This window comes from Oxyura jamaicensis, chromosome 3 (assembly GCF_011077185.1).
Source record: "Oxyura jamaicensis isolate SHBP4307 breed ruddy duck chromosome 3, BPBGC_Ojam_1.0, whole genome shotgun sequence".
Lineage (NCBI taxonomy): Eukaryota > Metazoa > Chordata > Aves > Anseriformes > Anatidae > Oxyura > Oxyura jamaicensis.
The window spans coordinates 77,190,258-77,213,609 of NC_048895.1; the positions used below are offsets into that span (position 1 = coordinate 77,190,258).

General features: G+C 38.3%; 1 protein-coding gene across 11 annotated transcripts in view; it reads right to left on the reverse strand.

Moving 5' to 3' along the window:
• Nucleotides 1–23,352, reverse strand: part of KLHL32 (kelch like family member 32) — a 128,616-nt gene that overhangs the window by 98,215 nt on the left and 7,049 nt on the right. For 6 of the 11 annotated variants that reach the window (XM_035319996.1, XM_035319987.1, XM_035319990.1 and 3 more), the window contains exons 2-3: nucleotides 22,566–22,678; nucleotides 2,242–2,330 (exon numbers count right to left, since the gene is read on the reverse strand). The exons of 1 other annotated variant lie outside the window; for it this stretch is intronic. In XM_035319996.1, the coding sequence (XP_035175887.1) occupies nucleotides 2,242–2,264 (23 nt within the window). In that variant the 5' untranslated portion in view covers nucleotides 2,265–2,330; nucleotides 22,566–22,678. Of the gene's footprint in view, nucleotides 1–2,241; nucleotides 2,331–22,565; nucleotides 22,679–23,023; nucleotides 23,087–23,352 lie in introns of all 11 variants that reach the window. 4 more of the 11 variants (XM_035319988.1, XM_035319989.1, XM_035319993.1 and 1 more) reach the window with 3 other exon arrangements.

The window sequence follows — 23,352 nt, forward strand, 5'->3', positions numbered from 1 at the left end:
CAAACACAGTCAGAAATAAATACAAATAGAAACAAACCAAAAAAATCTGCAAAGCCTCTTTGGGACAAAACAATGCAGTTCATCTGAAATCTGTGAGACTTTACCAACTCATATTGCCTGAGAATCTAGCTCGTTATAGAAGGTGAGTTTACAGAGAGTCATTCATGAATAAATCAAAAGGAAGGTATAAAAAAAGAAATTTGATTACAAGATAAATAAGGTCTCATCTTTCAACTAAAATCATGCAGTCAACTACATACGCAAGCTATGGCGGCAGCTGTGCGGCTGCTATAGTCTTTATTCCCATCAACGCTCACTCTCTGTATAATATATCCCACTCCCACGCTTTGGCTTTCTGCAAACTAATGCAGACCTGCCTTGCACACTGTTTGCTCTAATCTAATCCTCGAAAAAAGACAAAAGCTAAGGTGTTATATCTGGAAGAAGGATGGCTAAAATGAATTTACACATTACACACACAGGAGAACAGCCTGTATCTGAATTTCAACACCTTCTCTAATTGTTTAGGTTTCACACATGGAGATACCCTACATTTCAAAACAATTCATTCAAATGAAACTTTGTCCTCAATCCTGCCATTTGTGGAACCCCAATGAAATTCTAATGGTTAATTGTCAAGAAATCTAACTTGTTAAAATAAAATGTAATTATTTCTAACAATTTTTCCCTTCTGCAACTTTTATAGCAGAGTGACTGAGTCAAACAGATGCATTGTTTTTGGCAAGCAATGCTACCAGTTCAACTTGCTATATTAAAAAATAAATAAATAAAAGAGAGAGAAAACTAGTAAAACTCTATTCTTTCTGCAGTCTTCATCAGCAACAATGAAGAATCTTTGATCAATGGTAAGCTATCAGTTTTGTTACTGATTCTCACAGAACTGCAGAATACAGTCTGCACAACCAGGTTTTCCCCTTCTGTATTAACTGGAAGAACTTTTTCTTCCTAAGGGAATTGAGGACATAATAAAATTGGAAGATTAACTATAAAAGTAATATAACCTAATTATATCTACAGGTGGTGTCTCTTTACTCCTTTTTATAATTATTCTCTCTCTCAATGTTGTGAATTGTTTCTTTATTTCTCACAATCATCTGGAAGTTAATGCATCTCATTTTGTAGATAAGGACTATTTCACTCAGTAGAAAACAGTTTGAAAAGACAAGGCACAAGGGTAATTTTTGTGTGGAAATTATATAGACGATCATACCTGCGTGGTTTTAAATTCAGTTCAATCCTAATCCTTTTTCCAACTGAATGACTGAAGTTAAAAATCAATTGCCTGTATCTCTTCTGTTAATAACGTATGAAGAATGTATACACATGCAAGGTAATTTAACTGGAATTTATAAGAGAAAATGCAGCATTTCTGTAAACATTACATGGCCACATTGTATTGATGCTGTCAGTACTCAACAGCTACAAAAGGCAAGGATTTCATGATTCTCTCCTGCTGCAGAGGCATGCCAGGGAAAAGGTAACAGAAGTGAAATGGTAGAATACCCTACTATTATCAGGCAGACCTCTCAGATCCCAGATCAGCCCCAAAATGCAAACAGAGCAGCAGTTGAACCTACCAGCATATCAGACTAGTGCAAGGTTGTGCAGAAAAGCAACTAGATGAATACACTCTATTGAGTGTTTTTCCCTGAAAATTCTCCGAGAAATTACTTAAATCATACATATCAAGTCTCTGATGAGACAATGGGCAATACAAATAAATAAATGAGAAAAGATAGACTGGTAAGTATATATGGGTGACTAAGACTCTGTAAGAGGGAAAGAGACAGAATGTGAGAAGCTGGAAGGCTGAAAGATGACTTTGGAGAGAATGCTTGAACTGTCTTCAAAGAACCGGAAGAGTAATGTATGTCCTGAATATTTGAACAGTAAAAACACCAAAAATCACCAGGCACTAACAGCTACGTAAATGTAAAACAGCAGTTGCTTCCACAATCAAAAATTCCAAGTATAGACAAGACCATAAACAAGATAACATATGACGAGACTGAGACCCAAACCAATCCCCAGCATGCTTCTCTTTGCTTTCTAGTTGCCATTTGCCTCCAGCAATCTCTTGCAGATTATAACATGGATATGTATTAAATAATGACTAATGAATGAAAACATTAATTTCACATTTTACTATCTGCTAATTAATGCTTTGCTAAACATCACACTAAATGTGAACAACTTCCTACACTCTACCAAGTACTATACCTCAGGCACCTCTCAGATGGCATTTTTCAGTTTTGCTCTTCTGAATATCAAAGCTTATAATCCTGTAGAGAAAGCCGCAAGCATTCCAGCTAGAGAGAGAGAAAGGAGAGGCACATTAAAATTCAAAGCATACACAGCCTCAGCCTAAAAGATCAATACTTTTAGGAGATGCAATTCAAAAGCAACTTTTTTTTAATTTTATGCAGAGAGAACATCATGTGGACTAGGTGTACATGAATTTTTTTTGGCTAGACTGATTATAGCCTGAAAGTGGCCTTTCCTCTAGTCTTTCCTAGGAAATCACACCCTACCGCCTGAACTTCCTGTACCTGCTGCCTTTGAGGCATGTGTCCTTTCTGCAAACTCAGAATCAAGTATTGTAAGTATTGCCTTAACAAGGCAGAAGAGGGGGGAGAGAAGCGACTTCCCAACAAAACAACTTTAAGAATAGGCCAGAAGCACCTACTGCTATTTGCTTACTTCCCTAAATATTAAACAGCTATGAAAATCTCACAGCACAATCTCACAGTCCTTTGTAGGGTCCAAGAAACTTTGCCATTCAGCTAAACTAATGCTTTGACTATATTAATTTTTCCTAAAGACATGACTGGGGGGCACAAAGAAGTAAGAGGTATACTGTGTCAACTTCAAAAGGCAGCTTCCATTTCCCCCATCATGACAACTGTTGATCAACTGATTAGTGCTTTGATCAAGTACCACCGTCAGCCTGAATATAAGCAAACCTGGCAAATACTAACAGTAAAGTACGGATAGACAGTATGAACAGACTTAATAAACTCTGTATTATTCCAAAAGGCAAAAATATTAAAATGACCATATCAATTAATCTATGCTGCTTAATGACTACTGAAAGTTTCTTCTACAACAGAAAGGGTAAAGGATGTTGTAACAGAGAATTATTCCCCCCAGGTTGTCTAACCATTACAGTTAACACGCTCATCTCCCAGTACCTGAATAATGTGACTTTTTCATCTCCCCTGGTTGCCATGTGTGGTCTGTAAAATCAGTCATCTCAAGTACAAACTTTGTCTGCTTTCCAATTACAACAATGCCCTATTCCAGGTGCTATCAGAGGTGTCTACTGAAATCAATACTGAAACACTACAAACACATTTAGGAAGTATTACTAATCAAACAAAGTACAAATGATCCAGTTCTTTATTTATGGTAATTTGTCCTCAGTTTTGTCCTTTAATCTTACATAGACTGGCAGTTTTACAGTGAAACCCACTACAACAACTTCAGGGAGACTCCGTAAGAGATGCATGAAGGCAGAATTAATCCATTAGCCATTCCCCAGATAACAAACAAGCAACCTGCGAGAAAGGAACATGAATCCCATTCCTACTCTCCTGAATTACAGTTCTTCATTATACAGACAAAATTGCAGTTCCTACTTGCCAGAGAGGCACAGTGATGTCTGCCTTTCTGCAAGTGCTGTCAACTGCTCCACAGCAGCAGAAGAACCAAGTAATATCGTGCAAGAGTTATAAATAGAGGTTGACAACTTTGTTCAGGTGGATTTTCTTGAAGACAATAGACACAACATTCTCAAGAGTTCCCTGTAGATTTCAAGCCCTTATTGAAAGCCACAGAAGAGTAACAACCACTTGTCTGGAACACAAGTGCTATGAGGAGCAGCTGAAGGAACTGGGGTTGTTTAGTCTGGAGAAGAGGAGGCTCAGGGGAGACCTCATTGCTCTCTGCAACTACCTGAAAGGAAGGTGTGGGGAGCTGGGTGTTGGCCTCTTATAGATAACTAGTGATAGGACTAGAGGGAATGGCCTCAAGATGTGCCATGGGAGGTTCAGGTTGGAAACTGGGAGACATTTCTTCTCAGAAAGAGCAGTCAGGCATTGGAACGGGTTGCCCAGGGAGGTGGTGGCATCACCGTCCCTGGGGGTGTTCAAGGAAAGGTTGGACATGGTGCTTAGGGACATGGTTCAGTGGGTGGCATTGGTGGTAGGTGGATGGTTGGACCACATGATCTTGGAGGTCTTTTCCAACTTTAATGTTTCTATGATTCAGTTCAGATATAATTGTGTGTTTAGTTAGGTGTAACGTAGTTATCCTTCATCTCATTCTCAAAAATAACCTGGGATAGGCACCTGCAATATTAACTACATCCTGAACAGCTGAAGTGTCCACAGAAATAACTCACTGAAAACAGTGTTGGATGGCAAAATTTCAACTGATATAACAGGCAGCACAATCAACACATGATATTTCAACTTCATAGATCAGGTATAAAAGAAAAATAGGTTTGAATATAATAGTTAAAAGTAAGGTACACTACTTCATCTGCTTATTTAAACAATATTTGCATAATTTGATGCAATTCACAGACAATTAAATATTCATTACATTAGAGAAATTTGAGAATTGGAATGTCTTCAGGTTTTTCTTCCTTTTCCCTAAAGCCTATACGCTGAGCAAGAGGGTATGTTCATCAAGAACTGCCAACAACTCTGTTGGATGCTTAGCAATTTGGCTCACACAGTGCTTCCCAGCAATGATGGAATCACAGAATCAGTTGGGCTTTGTGCAACCTGGTCTGGTGGGAGGTGTCCCTGCCCAAGGCAGGGGGATGGAACTGCATGATCTTTAAGGAGCCTTCCGACCCGAGCCATGCTATGGTTCTATGAAATATGTAAAATATATACACACACACACACACAAAAAAAAAAACACCTGCATTAAAAAAAAAAAAAAAGAACACAGGTTATTGGTTTTCTAGCCACTGCCTTAGTCTAAAGCAATCCACTTTGACATCGTGTCTGAACAAAATTATTTCCTTCAATCAGAACCTTATACTTCTCTGAAGAATAGAGAATGAAAAAAAAATAAAAATTCAATTATTCTTCTATGAGATCAAATTTCAGAAGAGAAAGAAAAAAAATCTCTAATGCTCCCAGACAACCTGATGACATTTTTGAGGAGGCTTTCAGGAAGGTTTGTCAAAAAGCATCTTGGATATGCTGCCTTGGTTTTCCACATTGGTTGACTTGCTTTCATGGCACTCCACAATGAGATCCAGAGGCAGCACATCAGCCTCATTGGGCCCTTGAGGCTACTAAGTACTTTCTCTCAACTTTTGTTCCTCTTGTGATCTGGAGTCAGCGCTAGAGAAACAGAGCTCAATAAAATGTTAAACTTCTTGATAAAAAACGCATCAAATTTCAGCAGGCCACTCTCCTTCCTACTCATCGTGGCACAGTAGGAACAAGCATTCACATAATGATGAAAACCCCTGAAACAAGCAGAGCTCAATTCACTTCTTAAGCTTGAGTAGAAAAATGGGAAATATGAACAGATCTTTCTTCCCCACCATCTCCAATTTGCCAATTTTTAAAGTTAAGATATGTCCAACAGGCTTGATATTACTGGCAACTGGCAGAAAGTGCTACAACAGCCAGAGCCCAGTAAGGGAGAAATTCAAGCTTACTCTGACATTTTCCAGAGATCTAAACTCTCTGGTCCACAAAAAAAGCAGCACTTTCACCTGTTGTATGGATATGCCTTGCCAGGACAGCTCTGAAATCCTTCTGATCAAGAGCTTTTATTATTATTATTATTTATTTTCCCTGCTTCAAATAGCTGGATATATATTTTTTTTAATGTAAACTAACTTTCATTGGTACATAAGGAAAGTCTTTGTGTTGGAACGCTTAAAACATACTATTGTCATTCTATTTAACTACTTTAAGTAATTAAACTGGTTTAAAAGATTAGTTTATAAATGTAAGGATAAGACTTTCAGTTTAAATGGAAAAACTTTAATTCCACCTCAATCCTTCTGTTCTAGTGAAATACTCCATTATGCTGGAAAGATTAACAGGAAAAATATAGGCCAAACAGAAAACACTCTCTGGATCCTAGGTTTGAGACACACCCTAAATTTGCCATAAAACAGTAGTTTTTTTGTTTTGTTTTTTCTTTGTTTTGTTTTTTCTTTTTATTTTTTTTTTTTCTGAGACATTTACTTCTTCCAAATTGGCACGGATTAGTAACCACTGCTGCTATTATATTACACAACTAATTTTTATTTTGCTTCTTTAGCTTGTTCACAGCCTAAAAGAGTGCAAATGTTTCAAGTCAGAAAACCTAGCAAATGATCCAGTAAGTTTTGAAAGAGTAGAATATGGTGGGATGGGGGGTGTCAGCCTGTAGTTTTCCATGAAAGCACAGTGTATGTAGGGATTTCAAAGATAAACAATTCAAAAGAAATCATGCTACCCAAGCAAATGAAAACTTGTAACCAATATATCAAAAAGTTGTTCTGTGGCAGCCTCAAGAAATGTCAGGCTTTCTATAGATTTTTCATCTTAGTCTTCGATGCATCAAAGTAAAAGGTAGTTTGACTCTCAGGAAATCCTGAAGCACAGTGCCATTCAGCTGCATCTGTATCATACTGTCAGGCTATGCTTCTTCTCTAATCTAAATTAGCACTGTAGTTCAGGAATTATTTGTCCAAAGATTATTATTTTTTTTAATAGTATTTATTTAAGCACTATTTCCTACCTTAATTTAGTTGACTATAATATTGATTTGGAAATATTAAATACAATGCATTGGGCGTTTCGAGTAACATATGAGAGCAGACTGCTGAGAACCTCTGGAGATGGTTGCAAGTGGAATCAACCAGCTATTGCTTTGCCCTGCCAAGGCAGCCCCGTTACTTCAGACAGACACACAGAGCAACAGAAAGACTGGCTTCTCTTTCTGGGAAGATCTAGGTTCTTCATCTCCAAACAAAGGATGAGGCAAGAAATTTTGGGAACTGTGGAGTCCTTTACACTAGGACCACTCAAGAAGGCCTTCACCTTCCAGCTTTTCACAAATAAAGTTGCTGATCTAATATTTACCACTAAACCATCAGAATGGCTCTGCATTAGCTAAGCATTACTCTACCAAAAACTCCCATAGAGTGTGAAAAGCCCTCTAATTTCTCCCCCTTGAATTTTTGCTTTGGACTGGGCCACACATTTTTAGTTACTTCCACGTTGTCTAAAACAATACTGCCTATCAAAAATCTGTTTTAAATCATCAACTTCAGCCATTCAAACCAGTGAGCTAAACCCTAGAGATTAAAATGTTTACCCCAAACCCGTATCACAAACGTAGCTTGTAGTTTTTTTCCTAGACAGAGGTTGTCCCATGCCAGCAACCATTAAAACCTGCTGATTTGTAAACATCCCACTAAACCTGTTTATTGTGAGGATTTTTGTGTTGCTGTTGTAAGCACAGATGATGCATTTTTTCAGTTACCAATCTTTCTTTTTGATACACTTAAGATTCTTAATTCTGACTCTTAAATTATGTTAGAAAATGAATCAACATTACCTTTATTAAATTTGCAATGTGCCAAACTAAATTTGATAGAAACTTATGAAAATTCACCTACACAAACTAGTTAACAAGACTACAAATGCTCAATAAAGAATTCCTAAGAGATTTTGCATTTTCAGCTTATCTTCAATTAGTGACCTTCTTACCCCAATACACACTTTTCCAAATGTGTATTACAAGCGTTGAAAAACAATCCCACTTAAAAGCACACTTGTTCACTTTAAGTTAGAAGAAATAATAATAACTTAGATTAGGTGCAAAACAAACCAAAGGGATCACAAACATAGCATTACTCTTTCCTGCAGAACAACAAAATTTTGAACCAAATAGGTATGGTGTGAAGATAGAGCATTTGGACTCCATGAAATGTTACTTTCCCTTTGACAACTTCAAGTATCTGGTTTAAATTTGATCTTCATGCAATCTTAAACACCCTTATTTAAAAAGAAAACACAGCATTGAAAAAAAAAATACATCAGGAGTATGCCACATCCATTTCCTTCGAGAATGACTTCATAGCACATCCTGAAGGAGGCTGTAACAGACTCAGAATAAGACCATTAAGATTTACCCACGGCAATTTTCTGTCCTAGTTTAGATCGTTACTCAGAGAGCTTCTAGATTTATCTTTAACATACTCTGGTTTTAGTAAGTCAGAATAAATCATGCTTTTAAGCTTGACCGTCTCTCAGAAAAAGAATTGTCAAGTCCTATCAAAAACAAGATGCACATAACAGATGATTATTCACATAGAATAAAGGACAGCATTATCTTCTTTTTTTTTTTTTTTTTCAGAACTCTGCTAAGTGAATTTGTGGAAATGGAACATCTTGGAAACAAAACAAAGCAAAAAAAGAAAGGTTAGCTGCAAACTTCGTCTTCTGAGTATGTTGAAACACTTCTCTGCTTGCCTGGGAGACATTACTTTTCCCCTTTAATGTCTTTGAAAATTGAAATATTTTTTTCCATTCCATACAAACATTTTCAAGAAAGTCACAACTGTCAGGAAAGCTCTGCCACTGCCCCATGTTGTCAGTGAAACCATAACTCACACCAACTACAAGTTTCTCATCTGATTTAGTGCCTGAATACAGTGACTTCCGAGAGAAAGCATTTATAGTACAAAAAAGCAAACAAAAATACAACTAAACTCCTCTAAGATTTAGTAGCAATTACAATACCAAGGGAGAAAAAAAAATGGATTTGTTTGGAAAAACATGGGTCAGTCAAAACAATGCAAGAAAACATTCAACAAAATCAGTAAAGTAATGAAGGCTACCAGCTACAGTCAATTAGAATTATTAATCTTGTTGTCTGTCACTACCAAATTACCAAATGATGTCACAAATCATTAAGATTTTAAACCACAGATACAAAATGAAACCACAGCGGTAAAGGACGTACAAGCAGAATCACAATTTCATCCATTTTCATGTGTGTTTTCGATGTATTTTAATACATCATTATTCAGAACACTTTCTGAAGAGGCATTCAGATGAAAATAGTTACTAGGCTTAGGTCTGTCTGTGTAACTTTAGGCCTATTTTAATACATACTACCAGTTGAGCAAGAGGTGGAGGCATTCTGCTGATAAAGCCGTATGCAGACAGGTAACGGAACACAGCAGCACGCTACGCAGGAACAAGGAAACAGTCTGCAGTTCCACGGGAAACTAGGCATTTGGAGTTCAATAAATTTCAATAAGTTGAAAAGATCAGTTTCATACAACTGTAATAACCATGAGTCTGCATGATCAGCTTAGCTTTACAGAGCCACTTACTATTGCTGTCATTTAAGCTGCAACGCTGATCACTTACCTGCCAAGAGGAGGCCATTCCCTACAGTTGACCCATGTATCAGTATTAGAGAACTGTCAGGAGAACAATATTATAATTTATCATCTCACCTTTCTGAAACTCTGGCAACAAATACATCTCTCTAAAGATGTATCAACAAATAAATCTCTCTAAAAATAAAACATCTAAACCACACAATCAGTCGTTATGAAGGCTCAGGGTGAAAGCTCCATGGCATTTTAGTTTTAACTCACACTGCTGCTGGCATGAACCTAACTCACTTTGCCAAAGTATAATTTCAAGATTTTTCCTGTAGAACTCAAGAAAGGAAAAGACAGGGTGACTTAAGTACTTTGTAACTGAAATTTCATTTTTAACTTCAATTGCATTAAGTTTCATTGAATTAAAAAAATAAATGGGAAAAAAGTGTGTTTTTTTTGTTTTGTTTTCTGGAAAATTTCTGGAAAATTTGACAAGTTTGTAGCAAGATATGGAAGACTTCCTTAAACGAGGTCAGAAAGATTTTTACTGTAGAGTAACAGAAACTGAACTAGAGAGATCATAATTATTTCTGCTGATAACTAGAGAAAGTAATACTGAAATGGACACACATGAGCGAAGTGTGCTCTGAAATGCTGTCAACTTCATCAGTGACTCACTCGGATAAGCCTGAATTTTCAACTGTCACAGCCATCACGGTGCTTTTCTTGAACACGGCAATCATTCTTTTAGAGTAGTGAGAGTCACAAATATGTGGGCATGTTTTTGAAACCCCTTCAAATCTGCATATAGAAAATTTGCATGTGAGAGAGGTATACTGCACAGCAGATAGTCTACAGTGAACTTTTGTATTTCAGACATAAGCAGTAAACATTTTCTGCTTGAAAACAAAAAACGCTATAGTAAAGTGCAAGTGATTGCTGGATAGGAGATGGCCTTGTGAGGTGACCAGTTATATGGCTGCATGCTACACCACCATGAGAAAATGTATTAACTTAAAAACATTCCCAATGAATATGAATATTTATTTCTCTAATTTACACTTATTTCAATAAAATGATAGAGAGTTTATATATCTTTATGGAACTTATAATAATCCTTCAACTTTTTACAAAAAAAAGAGCATTCATAAAATTTAAAATAAAAAGGCTCTAAGTTACTAAGTAAACGTGACTTTAAGAATGACCTTCAGTAGCCACAGGGTGGCAGAACTATACTTCACGATAATCTATACCTCCAGGAGAGTGACCAGGATATTTCAAGGAGTCTTTTTTTCCCCTCAAAGCATAAGCGCAACAGGACAAAATGTTTGCTATCTGTTCAGTGTGTGCTTTCAACCCTATGAATAAATAAAATAAAATAAAATAAAATAAAATAAAATAAAATAAAATAAAATAAAATAAAATAAAATAAAATAAAAAACTATTTTTTATCCAAGTTTGAAGTTCTCGGTAGATAAGAGTATGATCAATCAGCAATTTTCCAAATACAAGTATTGCAACAGCATAGTAATAGGCTTCCGTGTTTACATTTTGGCAATCTAATAATGCCATATAGTAACTGGTCACAAAATCACTATCAATTTTACCTATCATTCATTAAATTAGCATGATGTCTTTCATATACTTTAACAGTCCAAAGTAAACTTTAGTCATGTCTCTATTGGAAGTCAGAAGGGTAGGTAACTTCACCCACATCCATTCCCAGAAGGGAGGGAAAGCTTCATCAATATTAGTAAACTCAACAGTGCCAGTAAGAACTGACTAGATGCTTAGTTCAGGAGTGAAGACTGGGAATACACAAGGAAAGACAAAGAGCCAAGGGCAGGAGTGGACTCAGACTTGCAAGTGACCAGAAAACAAAAACAAAAACAAAAACAAACAAACAAAAAAAACACCATCACATTTCAAAGAAAGCAACCAAAAGAATCCATGTCCATCAAAGCCCCACGCCATCTAGATTTTAGAACAGAAGACAAGGTCTTCATGTTTTGCATCTTCATTGCGGAGAAGTATCTGCAGAACAGCCGCCTGCACTTTCTGCTGACTATGGTGGATTATAATGGATAATGCCTGACAGTTTACTCAGCAGCAGAGCTCAGTGCTAATGGTTCCAGTTTGGCTGTTGTTCTGTGTGGTCAGCACAGCTCTTCCAGATTTTTTTCAACTTACCCTTTAAAAGTGTTAAGAATACATGTCCAAAAAGTTAAGGACGAAAAAGCTAACTGCTCCAGTGCCCAAACTGAGGTTGCCTATGATTGTCTTACTACAGGAGAGGCACTGGGTATTTCTAATTCCACTACCTCCTCACAAAAGAATGTTGGATTTAAAAAAAAAAAAAAAAAAGTAGTTTCATATGGTTTTTATTTATGTCTAAAAAGCAAACAAGGGGTAAAAACATGGAAAAAACGTGTATACAACCTCCCCTAAGACCCTTTTTCCATATTTAGGTTGTATCAAAACTCCTGTAAGCCTGGTTAATAACATTCCAGCATAAACTTGTATTACAGGGATGCCTGTATTACTGTTAAGCTGTAAGCTGCTTTAAGAATAAAAGGAATTTTCACATGTAACTTTCAGTACTACTCACTTTTAATTGATTTACAATTTTAAGTACGGGTGCCGGGACCCAAACTTGGCCAGTGCTTTGAAGTACATCCAATTAATCTAGACCCTTACCTTATAATGAACTCAAAGTGATTAAAAACACTTTTATATTGAAAAGACAGATTTGATAAAAGTATTAGAGAATTTAATTGGAAAGAAAAAAAAATCCAAACTATAATGAGATAATTAGAATACATAAGATTTACAGACAATGTATTTCTGGCCGCTGTGTTTGGGGTTGAAGAGAAGGGAGAGAATGGAGGTGGCTGCCTGACTCCAAACTTTTTATACATTGCCATCAAGAAAGCTCTAAGTGGTAAAGTATACCTAGTCATCTCTGCTTTTTGGGAAGTTTCTCTTTCAGATACAAATCCTAACAGGCATCTATTGCCTGCTCCTTTCATGAGTCTCCTAGCCTTTCCCACAGCACTGAAAGTTTACAGTTCCTTGCTGCAATTCTCTTTTCCTGTTAGCCCCATCTTCCAGGTGGAAGCTCTCCCTCCAGGATACACATATGCCCCAGGTAAGGAATAATCTCCTCTGCCACCTTCTATGTGCCACTCCACACGCTATTCAAATACTCTCTCTTCTGTGATGGGAAGTTATTTGTTTATCCTCCACAGTAAATGTCAGAAAGTTTTCCTCCAAAAGCTTTTTCTCCTCCACCTTGTAGTAGACTCTGTTCAATTATTATGGCTTACTACTACATAGTATATATATATATTTGTCAGAAAGATATAATCTGATAGGTCCTAATTTTGTTTCTTTCTAGGAGAAAGAGACAGCTGTGAGATTTTTTCAAAGGATTCTTCTGGATAGGTGGACCGATGGGCCGAGGCCAACGGTATGAAGTTCAACAAGGCCAAGTGCCGGGTCCTGCACCTGGGGCACAACAACCCCAAACAGAGCTACAGGCTGGGAGATGTGTGGTTAGAAAGCTGCCTGGCAGAGAAGGACCTGGGAGTATTGGTTGATAGTTGGCTGAATATGAGCCAGCAGTGTGCTCAGGTGGCCAAGAAGGCCAGCAGCATCCTGGCTTGTATAAGAAACAGCGTGGCCAGCAGGTCCAGGGAAGTGATTGTCCCCCTGTACTTGGCTCTGGTGAGGCCGCACCTCGAGTACTGTGTTCAGTTTTGGGCCCCTCGCTACAAGAAGGACATGGAGGTGCTTGAGCAAGTCCAGAGAAGGGCTACGAAGCTGGTGAGGGGCCTGGAGAACAAGTCCTACGAGGAGCGGCTGAAGGAGCTGGGCTTATTCAGCCTGGAGAAGAGGAGGCTCAGGGGTGACCTTATTGCACTCTACGGGTACCTGAAAGGAGGCTGTAGCGAGGTGGGGGTTGGTCTGTTCTCCCACGTGCCTTGTGACAGGACAAGGGGGAATGGGCTAAAGTTGCACCAGGGGAGGTTTAGGTTGGATATTAGGAAGAACTTCTTTACTGAAAGGGTTGTTAGTCACTGGAATAGGCTGCCCAGGGAAGTGGTTGAGTCACCATCCCTGGAGGTCTTTAAAAGACGTTTAGATGTAGAGCTTAGGGATATGGTTTAGTGGAAGATTTGTTAGCGTTAGGTCAGAGGTTGGACTTGGTGATCTTGGAGGTCTCTTCCAACCTAGACTATTCTGTGATTCTGTGATTCTAGTATCAATTGTACATATATGGACATACTGACACTGTCATAGTTAAATAATCAGTGAGAACTGTAAAAACGCTCCTGATTGTTGAAATTCCATGCTCACCGTGAAGAAAGCTATGAGATATTGTTAGTTTGAATACAAGATAACCGAGAGGTATACATGCAATTTGCAGTACTGCTTCCTGCATACTGTCTCAAAAATGTGATCTGGGGCATGATAAATCTGAACTTTTGAACCTGTGCCACTCTATCTGCAGTGGTAACTTCTTTTGGCACCTTTTCTTCCTATACCTTTTTTACTCCAAGCTTGCATTAGAGCACCCAGAAGTTTCATTCTGAAGTGCTGTAAGCACCATGGTTACAGACTAACAAAGCATTAAGCCTATGGCATTCTGGAAGGACACTGGTTTCCCTCGCTACAATCCCCACGACGGATGGTTTCTCTCAGTCCTTCACCACTTTACACTGCCTTCTGCAGATCAAGAAAGCATCTATTTTTTAGAGAAAATAGAATTTCCATCATCTACAATACCCTTTTACTATAGACCACTTTACTTCTTATATGCACTGCCTGTAACATGTTTACACAGTGCCTGCTACATGTATAACCTTAATCAGCTAAGCTAGAAAAGAACACAGATAAATCTCATCTGGGATGGGAGGAGTACTGTGGAACGTGTAAGAGGAATTTATGGCTCACAAATCTACAGGGAACACAAAGGAAACATCAGGACACCCAAACTCTTATCAAGGAAAAGAGCTGAATGACCTGCCCAAGCTGATGGTAGAGTTAGTACAGTCTTTCCCTCAAGGAATTCATCCAGAACTTTTACTTAGGCTTTGTACAAGACATCTAGACTTCATACTTGCAGATTTTATTGAAACAAAAGATTTCTTATTTTCCTCTTGTCTGCTGCTCAACGTACTTCCCAAGTCTAGTGAAGACACATTCTGTATTCCAGTCCAGCTACCTAGAAAAAGTTCTGACGCTGCCCACCATCATTAACACCCAGTGCCAATCCAAATAAAAATTCCTCTCAGCACAGAAAAAACACACCAGGAAGGAGGGGAGGTGACAGTTAATATAACCGAAACAACTCATTTTGAGAATGCATGTGATGCATTTTACAACATGACTCATATCTTTGAAAACATGTTTTAAGAAACTCACTTTAAAATAATACTTGTGATAAAGTAAAAGATCACTCTAATTTAGCTCCATCAATTAGGTTACCAGAAAGACATTCCAGTTCTTGTTTGCAAACACCAAATTTCAATGTGCTCTACTCTTTTTCAGAGTTAATCCTGTAAGCAATATCTAAAATCCTTCGGGTACTTACGGATTTCAAGATAGGCTGTTCAATGGATGTTTTGTAAGAGACCTGTATAAATTCACAAGTCAGACATGACTAGTAGTAGCTGTCGACACATTTGGCTGCCAAAAGAAAGACCAGTTACAAAGAACACTCCAGGAACTGCATCATATGCTGTCACTTCTCAGCAGTAACCCTGTCTCAGAAATGGGTATGTGCAGAAGTACCCAGTGAGTTGCAGAGATGCTATAAATGGAGACCTCTCAAGGGCTGGACTTCCTATCAGTGCTGTTTTCAGCTGACCTAATGAGAAAAAACACACTCAGACCTCCCGTTTCTGTAGCAGTTAAAAGCAGGGCCATAATACATATTTCACCTACAGGCTGGCTTACAAAATGCCAAATCAATGTTCTGGGCCCAGCTCTCAGGACAGAACCAGGTATCCCTATCCCCAGGGCAACACCTCCATCACTGGATTATAGGCACCTATTCCTACCCACTGTCACACTTTCTGACCCACTCATAGTGGGTCAATAAAACATCACCATTTCTGACTCTGCTTTTCTTCACACAAGGTGAGATAAGCAGTTGTAAATGCCCATCACAGCAAGAACAACTGAACTCAGATCTATTATTAGGCGAGTGCTGTATCAACAGCTCTTAGTTTTGTTAAATCTTAAAAAAAAAAAAAAAAAAAGAGAGAGAGAGGAATTTTAAAAGAAAGAAGTAAATCATTTGTTTGCTGAAGTAACTTGCTACCTGAGTTCATAAGGGCACTATGAATCTAGGCACTTTTGAAAGACTTAGAAATGCTGCAGTCAAGTGCTTACTTCCAGGAGAGTAAGGCACGTTAAACACACACACCTCTGACTTTTTGTACCAGCTGGCTTAGATATCCTGTTCTTCCTTCATAAACCTGCAAACAACTTGTGGCCTGTTGAGAATCCTTCTTCTTAAGCATCTATCACTACACAGACATTGAACTTGGACCTCAGCAGGCCTCTTACGGTTTGCGAATACCGCTCCTGGAACCAAACATTAGATGATTGTGGAGACAGCCATAAATGTCTAACCAAAGCCTGTGAATCGCATGCCAAGCTAAACATTGCCAAGCGTAACTCCTTGTAAATTTCTGGAGCTCAGCTTTTGCAGAGGCAACATCCATATACCCGACAGTATGAAAAATGTAATGTAAAAGGCTCTGAGAGCACTTGTTCCTAAGTAAGGTATATACTTTTTAAAATTTCAAGGACATTGTTAAGAATCACTGAATGCTACAAACAGCTACTCATAACTCAAGTTAAAACATTGCTTTGTCAGTAACTTTAACTGGAATCTAGCTTTTTACACATAAATACTTGGATAGCAACCCTTGCAGAACATTCAAGTCTACACTTTCATTGGTAAACTACTGAACAGCTACCATGTTAGCTGGCAACTTCCCAAACCCATTCCACTATGATTCTCAAAACTATAAACAAAAGAAGTCTAGCAAGTATTTTGTGAGTAAAGAAAGGTCCACTTTGAGACCTTAGATTCATGACAGATGATATTGACATTGCTTTTAACAGGAAAAAAAGCATGTTTGTTATTTCAAGTAACTGTATTTTTATGGTAGGAGAGAAAAACTACCTACTATACTTGAGTTTTCACCTAGAGGTGCAAGTGAAAATTTAGCATGAACATTAACCACAGAAAGCTACAGGTTAACATGAATTACTCCATCTAGCTTCCCAGCATCTAAACAGCCTGTGAACTGAGCATTCTTTCCACCTCCAAAACTACAAACACTCATTGAGATAGACATGACTACAGCCTTACTACTGCCGAAGCCCAGTTGGCCTGGGAGAAGTGTTGCCAACCAGTCCAGGGTGAGGACTCCAATAGAATAAATTCCATCAAAACCCCAGTGCATGCATGTGCCTCCAAGTCTCTCTTCAAGTGTCCTGGTGGAACACATTTATGCGTTGTAGCCTTTCCATTTATTACACCAGCCTAAGAATCCTTTAACATCTAGCTAGAATCAATATTGATCCAAAGCAAACATGCCATAATACTAAAAGATACGCATATTCTTTTGTATTCATTTGTGCATATTTGTCATATTTGTTTTGTTTCAAGGACTGGAAAGCCCAGTAGTGATTCTAGCGCAACTGCAATTTATATGATATTTATTATTTCACTTAATAAACAAAAATAATACTTTATCAGCACTATATCCAAGCATTAAGGGTTTTTTGGTTGTTGCTTTTTCCCCCTCAATTAAGCTCAATTAAGACTTCAGTTCATGATACTGTCATTTCATTTACTGTCATATCAGACCCCCTACTAAGACATCTCCCTGAGGAGTTGAGAGATATCACATAAGTCATACATAAAGGACATCCAGTCTCTTCTGGATCAGCAGCTAGATGCTTGGCACGACAGCACGGTATCAGATAGCACTACACGTCCATGTTTAGGCAAGTAACTGAGACCTAAATGACTATTGACAAAAGGTGAAATAAATAATTTTATGTAATATATTTTGATGAGTATTTATTCAAGAAAATACTCTGACAGAAGTTCATCACTTAAAGGAACCCCAAAACAATAAAAAAGCTTCTTGCAGAAGTGCCCAACAATCAAAGATTTTTGTTTTTAAATACAATGCTGCCAAACGTCAAAAGTACAGGGAGTAACTTAGAAAAAGTAAGTCATGATAAGAAACCTTCTGCAGAGAGAATTCTGCTAAGTATGATGGCTGAGAAAGCCACGGCAAATACTTAATATTCTAAATTAATCCTAGAAACTGAGAATATCCACTAACTTCCAGAAAACACATCATATCCTACTATTTACTTCAGGTCAAAACTTGTTATTTTCAAATTCATCAATAATTTGGTCAAGTCTTGAAACAGAATCAGGCTGAATTCATAGATGAACAGCCTACATTTTTGTGAATCTTTTTATGTAACATTTCATATCTTGCTAGTAAAAATGCTGTTTTACATTTGAAAAAAAATAATGAAATATTAATATTAGATCTCTTCTACAGATGCAGCTAGGTAAATTATGAAATGCCTTGCTATTAGGCAAGCAGATCTCAACTGGTACTTACGCATTAAGCATTCTCACTAGTGAAGAAAGAAGAAATCAAATCTTGAAATAATTAGCCACTCATATTTAAAAGGTTTTCTTGCAACAAAAGGAGTGGAGCTCTTTTTGTAGTGGGAGGTAACCTAATAATATTCTCCCAATAGGAGAATTTAAAATTATAGAAAATAGAAGAAACAGGCCTTTGGGTTTGGAGAACCCAAAGGTAGTCAGGCATCAAGCAAGCCACAATTGGGCAAAATTGGGATAGGTGCAGTCCCTGGAGAAGATGTACTTCACCTGGCATCCAACCAATGATATTTAACATAAAGCCAATGTCAAATATAGTTGCATTTTCATATTTGTATGCTTCACGATGAGATTCCTGGAGGTTATGGTAGACACCTCTATCAAAACCAAATTGCCTGGCAGGGAAGGAATTCAAAATCAAAACAGGAAAGCACGAATTTCAAACATAACAACAGTGGCCTATTGCTATTTTAGGGTATTCATATCCCAGAAATCAGAGAATTCCCTGGATATAGTTACACGAGAACTCTACTAGAGAGCCATGGAGACATTTCTTCTCCCAAATCTTTTCTCCATGGATACATCCAAGGACAAAAGCAGCTCCTTCGTCCCTAACAATGTTACTGAGGTCCTTAGAGAAGTCAAAGCTCAATTTGGAAGACTCACAACCTTCCTATCAGTTCAGATGAGCCCAAAAAAGGATCTACATGGCTGGGGAGCAGCCATGCTGAAAGGCAACTGGTATCCTGGTGGACACCAAGCTGAACATGAGTCGGTTGTATACTGCTGCAGCAAGGAAAGCAAACTGGTCCTGTGCTGCATCCACAGGGTATTGCTAGCAGAGATCAAGATGTGATCATCACACCCTAGGAAGGGCTTGTCAGGCTGCACCTGGTGCACTGTGTCCAGTTCTGGCCCCTTACAATTCAAAAAAGATGCAGACAGACTGGAGAGGGTCCAGAGAGCCAAGGAAATGATCCAAAAGCTGGAGGACATGCCCTGTGAGTAAAGACTTAAGGAGTTATGTCTTTACACCCTGGAGAGAAGGCTCAGGGGGGACTTCATCACAGCGCCCCAGTACTTAAAAGGCAGCTGTGAAGAGGACAGAGGCTCCCTATTCAAAAGAAGCCACATGGTAAAGACAAGGGACAATGAATACAATTGTACTAGGATATGTTTCATCCTGATATAAAGAGGAAATTTCTTACAGCAAGAATCCCTGATGCAGCTTCCCCAGGGACATGGTGGAGTCCCCATCATTGCAGGTTTTCAAGACAGAACCGTACACGGTGCTGGATCATCTCATCCAGCCTCACTTTTTAGATTTTTCAGGTTGGACCTGATGATGTTTTGAGGCCCCTCCACCACAGGTGGTTGTACGACTGATTACAATCACTTTTCATAGAGATGTTAGGGCTTTTTTGTAGCAGAAAAAAAGTCACATTGAAAGCCTCATTTGACAAGATCTTATGTTGTTAATTGCCTTAACTACACACTTTATCTACAGGGATATCACATTAGCATTTTTAATTATTTAAAACACATTAAATATTTCTGGTACCAGCATGATAAGAGTTTATCTTCTTAATAATTATTCTTGTTTGAGTGTAAAGCATTTGATTCCTGCTGCTATGAACTATTAAAGCAAAAGCAACTTCTGCTAACATAAAAGGGACAACCAATTTCAGAAAGGAATAATGACCAAATTAAACTGCATATTCCCAACAAAACAACACTATTTAAAATAGGTTTTTTAATGTGCTAGAAACTTCATAAGGTTTTTTACATGATCGAGAGGAGTCTTACCTGCTGTATTTCACTGTATTTTTCTGACCACTCCGTGGAACCACAATATGTATATATATATTAATTTCAGTAAGTCTTTCATTAGTTTAGATTCCCAGTCCCTAATCCATATGGAAGCTACCTATGTTGCCTCCAAATTTGGTCCACTGGAAATAATAAAAATTATATTAGTGCTAGTACCTCTCTAGAGGAATGTGTAGATGCGACAGAATCTTCATTAAAAAACAACAGACCTACTAAAGCACAATTTGACACCATAGAACAGCTTGGGTTGAAAGGGACCTCACACCCCTCCAGTTCCAGTACCCCAGCCATGGGCAGGGACACCTCCCACCAGACCAGGTTGCCCAGGGCCTCATCCAACCTGGCCTTGAGCACCTCCAGGGATGGGGCATCCACAACTTCTCTGGGCAGCCTGTGCCAGGGCCTCACCATCAGAGGCAGACTGTTGTAGGAAGAAAAAAATTCTAACTCAGTCTCTACCACTAGACAAATGTTTTATTGCAGTCAAAGGTAAGAGGTGATCAGAAAATAAACACATTTTAAGGTAAGGAACAGTCAAAATAAAGCAGTCATTATGTTTCCTTCCCTGTCACAAAATACAGCTCCTGGAACCAAACTGCACCTGAAATTTCATTTCAAACAAAGAATGAAATTTCAGGTCTCAAGGCTGCTGAGAAAAGCTTGAGAACAATCTAACAACAGACTTGTGAACTATTATGAAAAGCATCTGAATTTATTTAATTACTAATGTCTGGGAAGTGACTTCCATTGTTTGAATGCTTGAGGCTGGCAATGCTAAGATTAAAAGCCACTGAATTTCACAACAAATGGAAGCTATTTGTCTTGAACTGGGAACAGAAACACACACACTGGCCCAAAAGGTGCTGACTGGCATAAAGTTGGCCTGAAGCACCCACCCATCCTCTCCTGTGACAGTCCAAGGATTCTGGAGATAGATCCAGCAGCTAAGAGGATAATTAAATGGTGCTTGATTTTTCCCTCTACTAAATGGCACATGAAAACCTGGATTTGAGTCAGAGGATTTGCAGGAGGGACAGACTGATCCTCACCTTGCCAATGAATTGAGTTGTTGTATTGTACATGTTCCAGTACTCTAAGCACAGACTTAGTGGGCTTTTTTTGTTCCCCCCCGCTCCATCTTTGGACAGTAACATGCTGAATGCAGCCAAGAAGAACTGAATGAAGGACTGCATCCAGATGACACAAGTCACTGTAACCAAAGGGTTGACTTCTAGGTTTGGCCAGATTCAATCATTTACCTGGCAACACTACCTTATCAGGATACACTTGTTCTTCAGTAAATATAGATGCAAAAGTAGGTTGGAAGATAACTCTCTACCTTACAGTCCTGTAACTCTTAGATCTGGCAGTGTTGTCAGTCAGCAAGCAGACAGAAGTTGTTGCATCACCACTGGGACCATCCTTTCAAATATAACATGAGTTGCATATTGCAAAAAACTGCTAGCTTTACCTCTGTACTTACACTGAGTCTAAAAAAGACAAGTGATGGTTCTTCCTGTCAATTTCCAGCAGAGGAAGAGTACAAAATACAGACTAGCTAAACCTAAAAGTTATTTGATCTTAACATATTTATGAAATCCTCTCTGGATTGGAATTTACCAATCTGGAAGTTCTAAAGCATCATCAGCTCACCTGCATTCAACACAGCCTAATGCAGAGGCTTGCAGAGACATCAGACTGGTTTCTCAATGTGTCACCTGTACAAAACACTGTACTAACAATACTGGTCCCCCTACAGCTCTTGCTGCATTGCTCAGAGCTAAGTGAGTATCTACACAGCACAGTCAATTTGCATGTCCTGAAGATATTTATATATGGAAGGTTTCATCCTTCCCCATAAAACAGATTGTATTTGTTTTTCCTACCATTACAGTCACAAAAGCATTTGATCTGTGGCTTCAATTTTCCAGGCTACTAGGTTACAGTGGAACCACACAGACAAGAAGTTCTCTGTGAAGATCCCAAGACTGCTTATGACAGGCCTCTGCTCTATGGAGGGTATAACTAAGAAAAAAAAAGTGCAATTTCAGGCATAAGTCTTATTACCACTTCATCAGTTCCATTTCCAGTCTGAGCCTAACCCTTTACTTTTTAATACTGGAGACTTTCTTTCGGGCATGGATGTGGCTGGATAAATACAGCCAACATGAGTTATCTGCTATCAAGATACTCAGACATGACTCAGTCACAAAAAAAAAAAAAAAAAAAAAAAAAAAAAAACAGTAAAAAGTAAAAGTGGAGTATTGTGTTGGGGTTTTGGTGTCATTTTTGGTGTCACTAATTAACTAGTGCTTTTTAAAAACAAACAACAACAACAAAAAACCTCACAAATCCTTCCTTTGGCCGCACAACTGGAAATACTCTGCTCATCTTAATAATGCCTACCTAACACTTGTTACAGTAATGTTGGACTGAAAGGCTGAAATATGCCAAGAACACAAAATAATACAGAAAATAGTTTCAAAGAAGAACAAAATCTCACTGATTTCGTTTCTGGATACAAGAAGTGTTTTCCTTGCACAAAAGTTTGTAGTTTGTGGTGGTTATTTTTTTTTAGGGGGATGGATTCTTTGCTTTAGTTAACTGCAACACTGTAAGTGGTTAGTAACACTCAGAAACACATAGGAAAAGTGCTGGTATTCTTGGAAATACCTTGAGGAGATTCAGAAGACTTCTTGCAGTACTAAATGCAGTAGTTGGAGATTTTCCACCCTTCTCTGAGTCCAGAGATGGTTAAAGTCATTGCATTTGGTTTCCAAGATCTTCTAAAAACAGGAGAACATGAAGTATTACTGAAATTTGTCCCAGGTTGGCAAACAAGGGTTTTCAATATTTAAAGTCACTTGCTACTTAGGCACAATTGCTTCTGCTTTTGTAAACCAAGGGTAACAGCTCATCTTTTATTTGTTTTCAGTTTCTCACAGAAGCAGTTTGTTATGATTGCTCTCTCCTACACAAAAGCTGGTCAGGATTTCCAAACACCCTTCTGTTTGTTTATGGTAAGCTGCAGTAAAAACATTTGCTTATTCCAATTCAGTGAAAGAATCGGGTAAATAAAAACACTAATTTAACAACTTTTATCCCTTACTATACAAAAGAACATCAAGCACCTCCAATGCACGTCTGTCTAGTCTGCATATATTCATTCCCAGGCAAAGCAGTCCGTTGCTGTTCTGTCAAGATAGAAGGGGTACAAGTTCAGTAGCAAGACTGGCTTCTGTGCTTCCTTCTCTTGCCTGGTCTAGAACATGTAGAGACATTTCTCGAGTTACCTTTTGATTTTCAATTTACTTTTTTTTCCTCCTTAAAACTGACCTGTGTTGTGATCAGCTCTACGAGGAGTACTGGTGAGCCAGTCCAGAGCACACCTCCACAAACAGTGATGACAGCACAAGAGGAGTGCAGGTGGATCACAGGAACCTGAAGCTGATATTGCTGC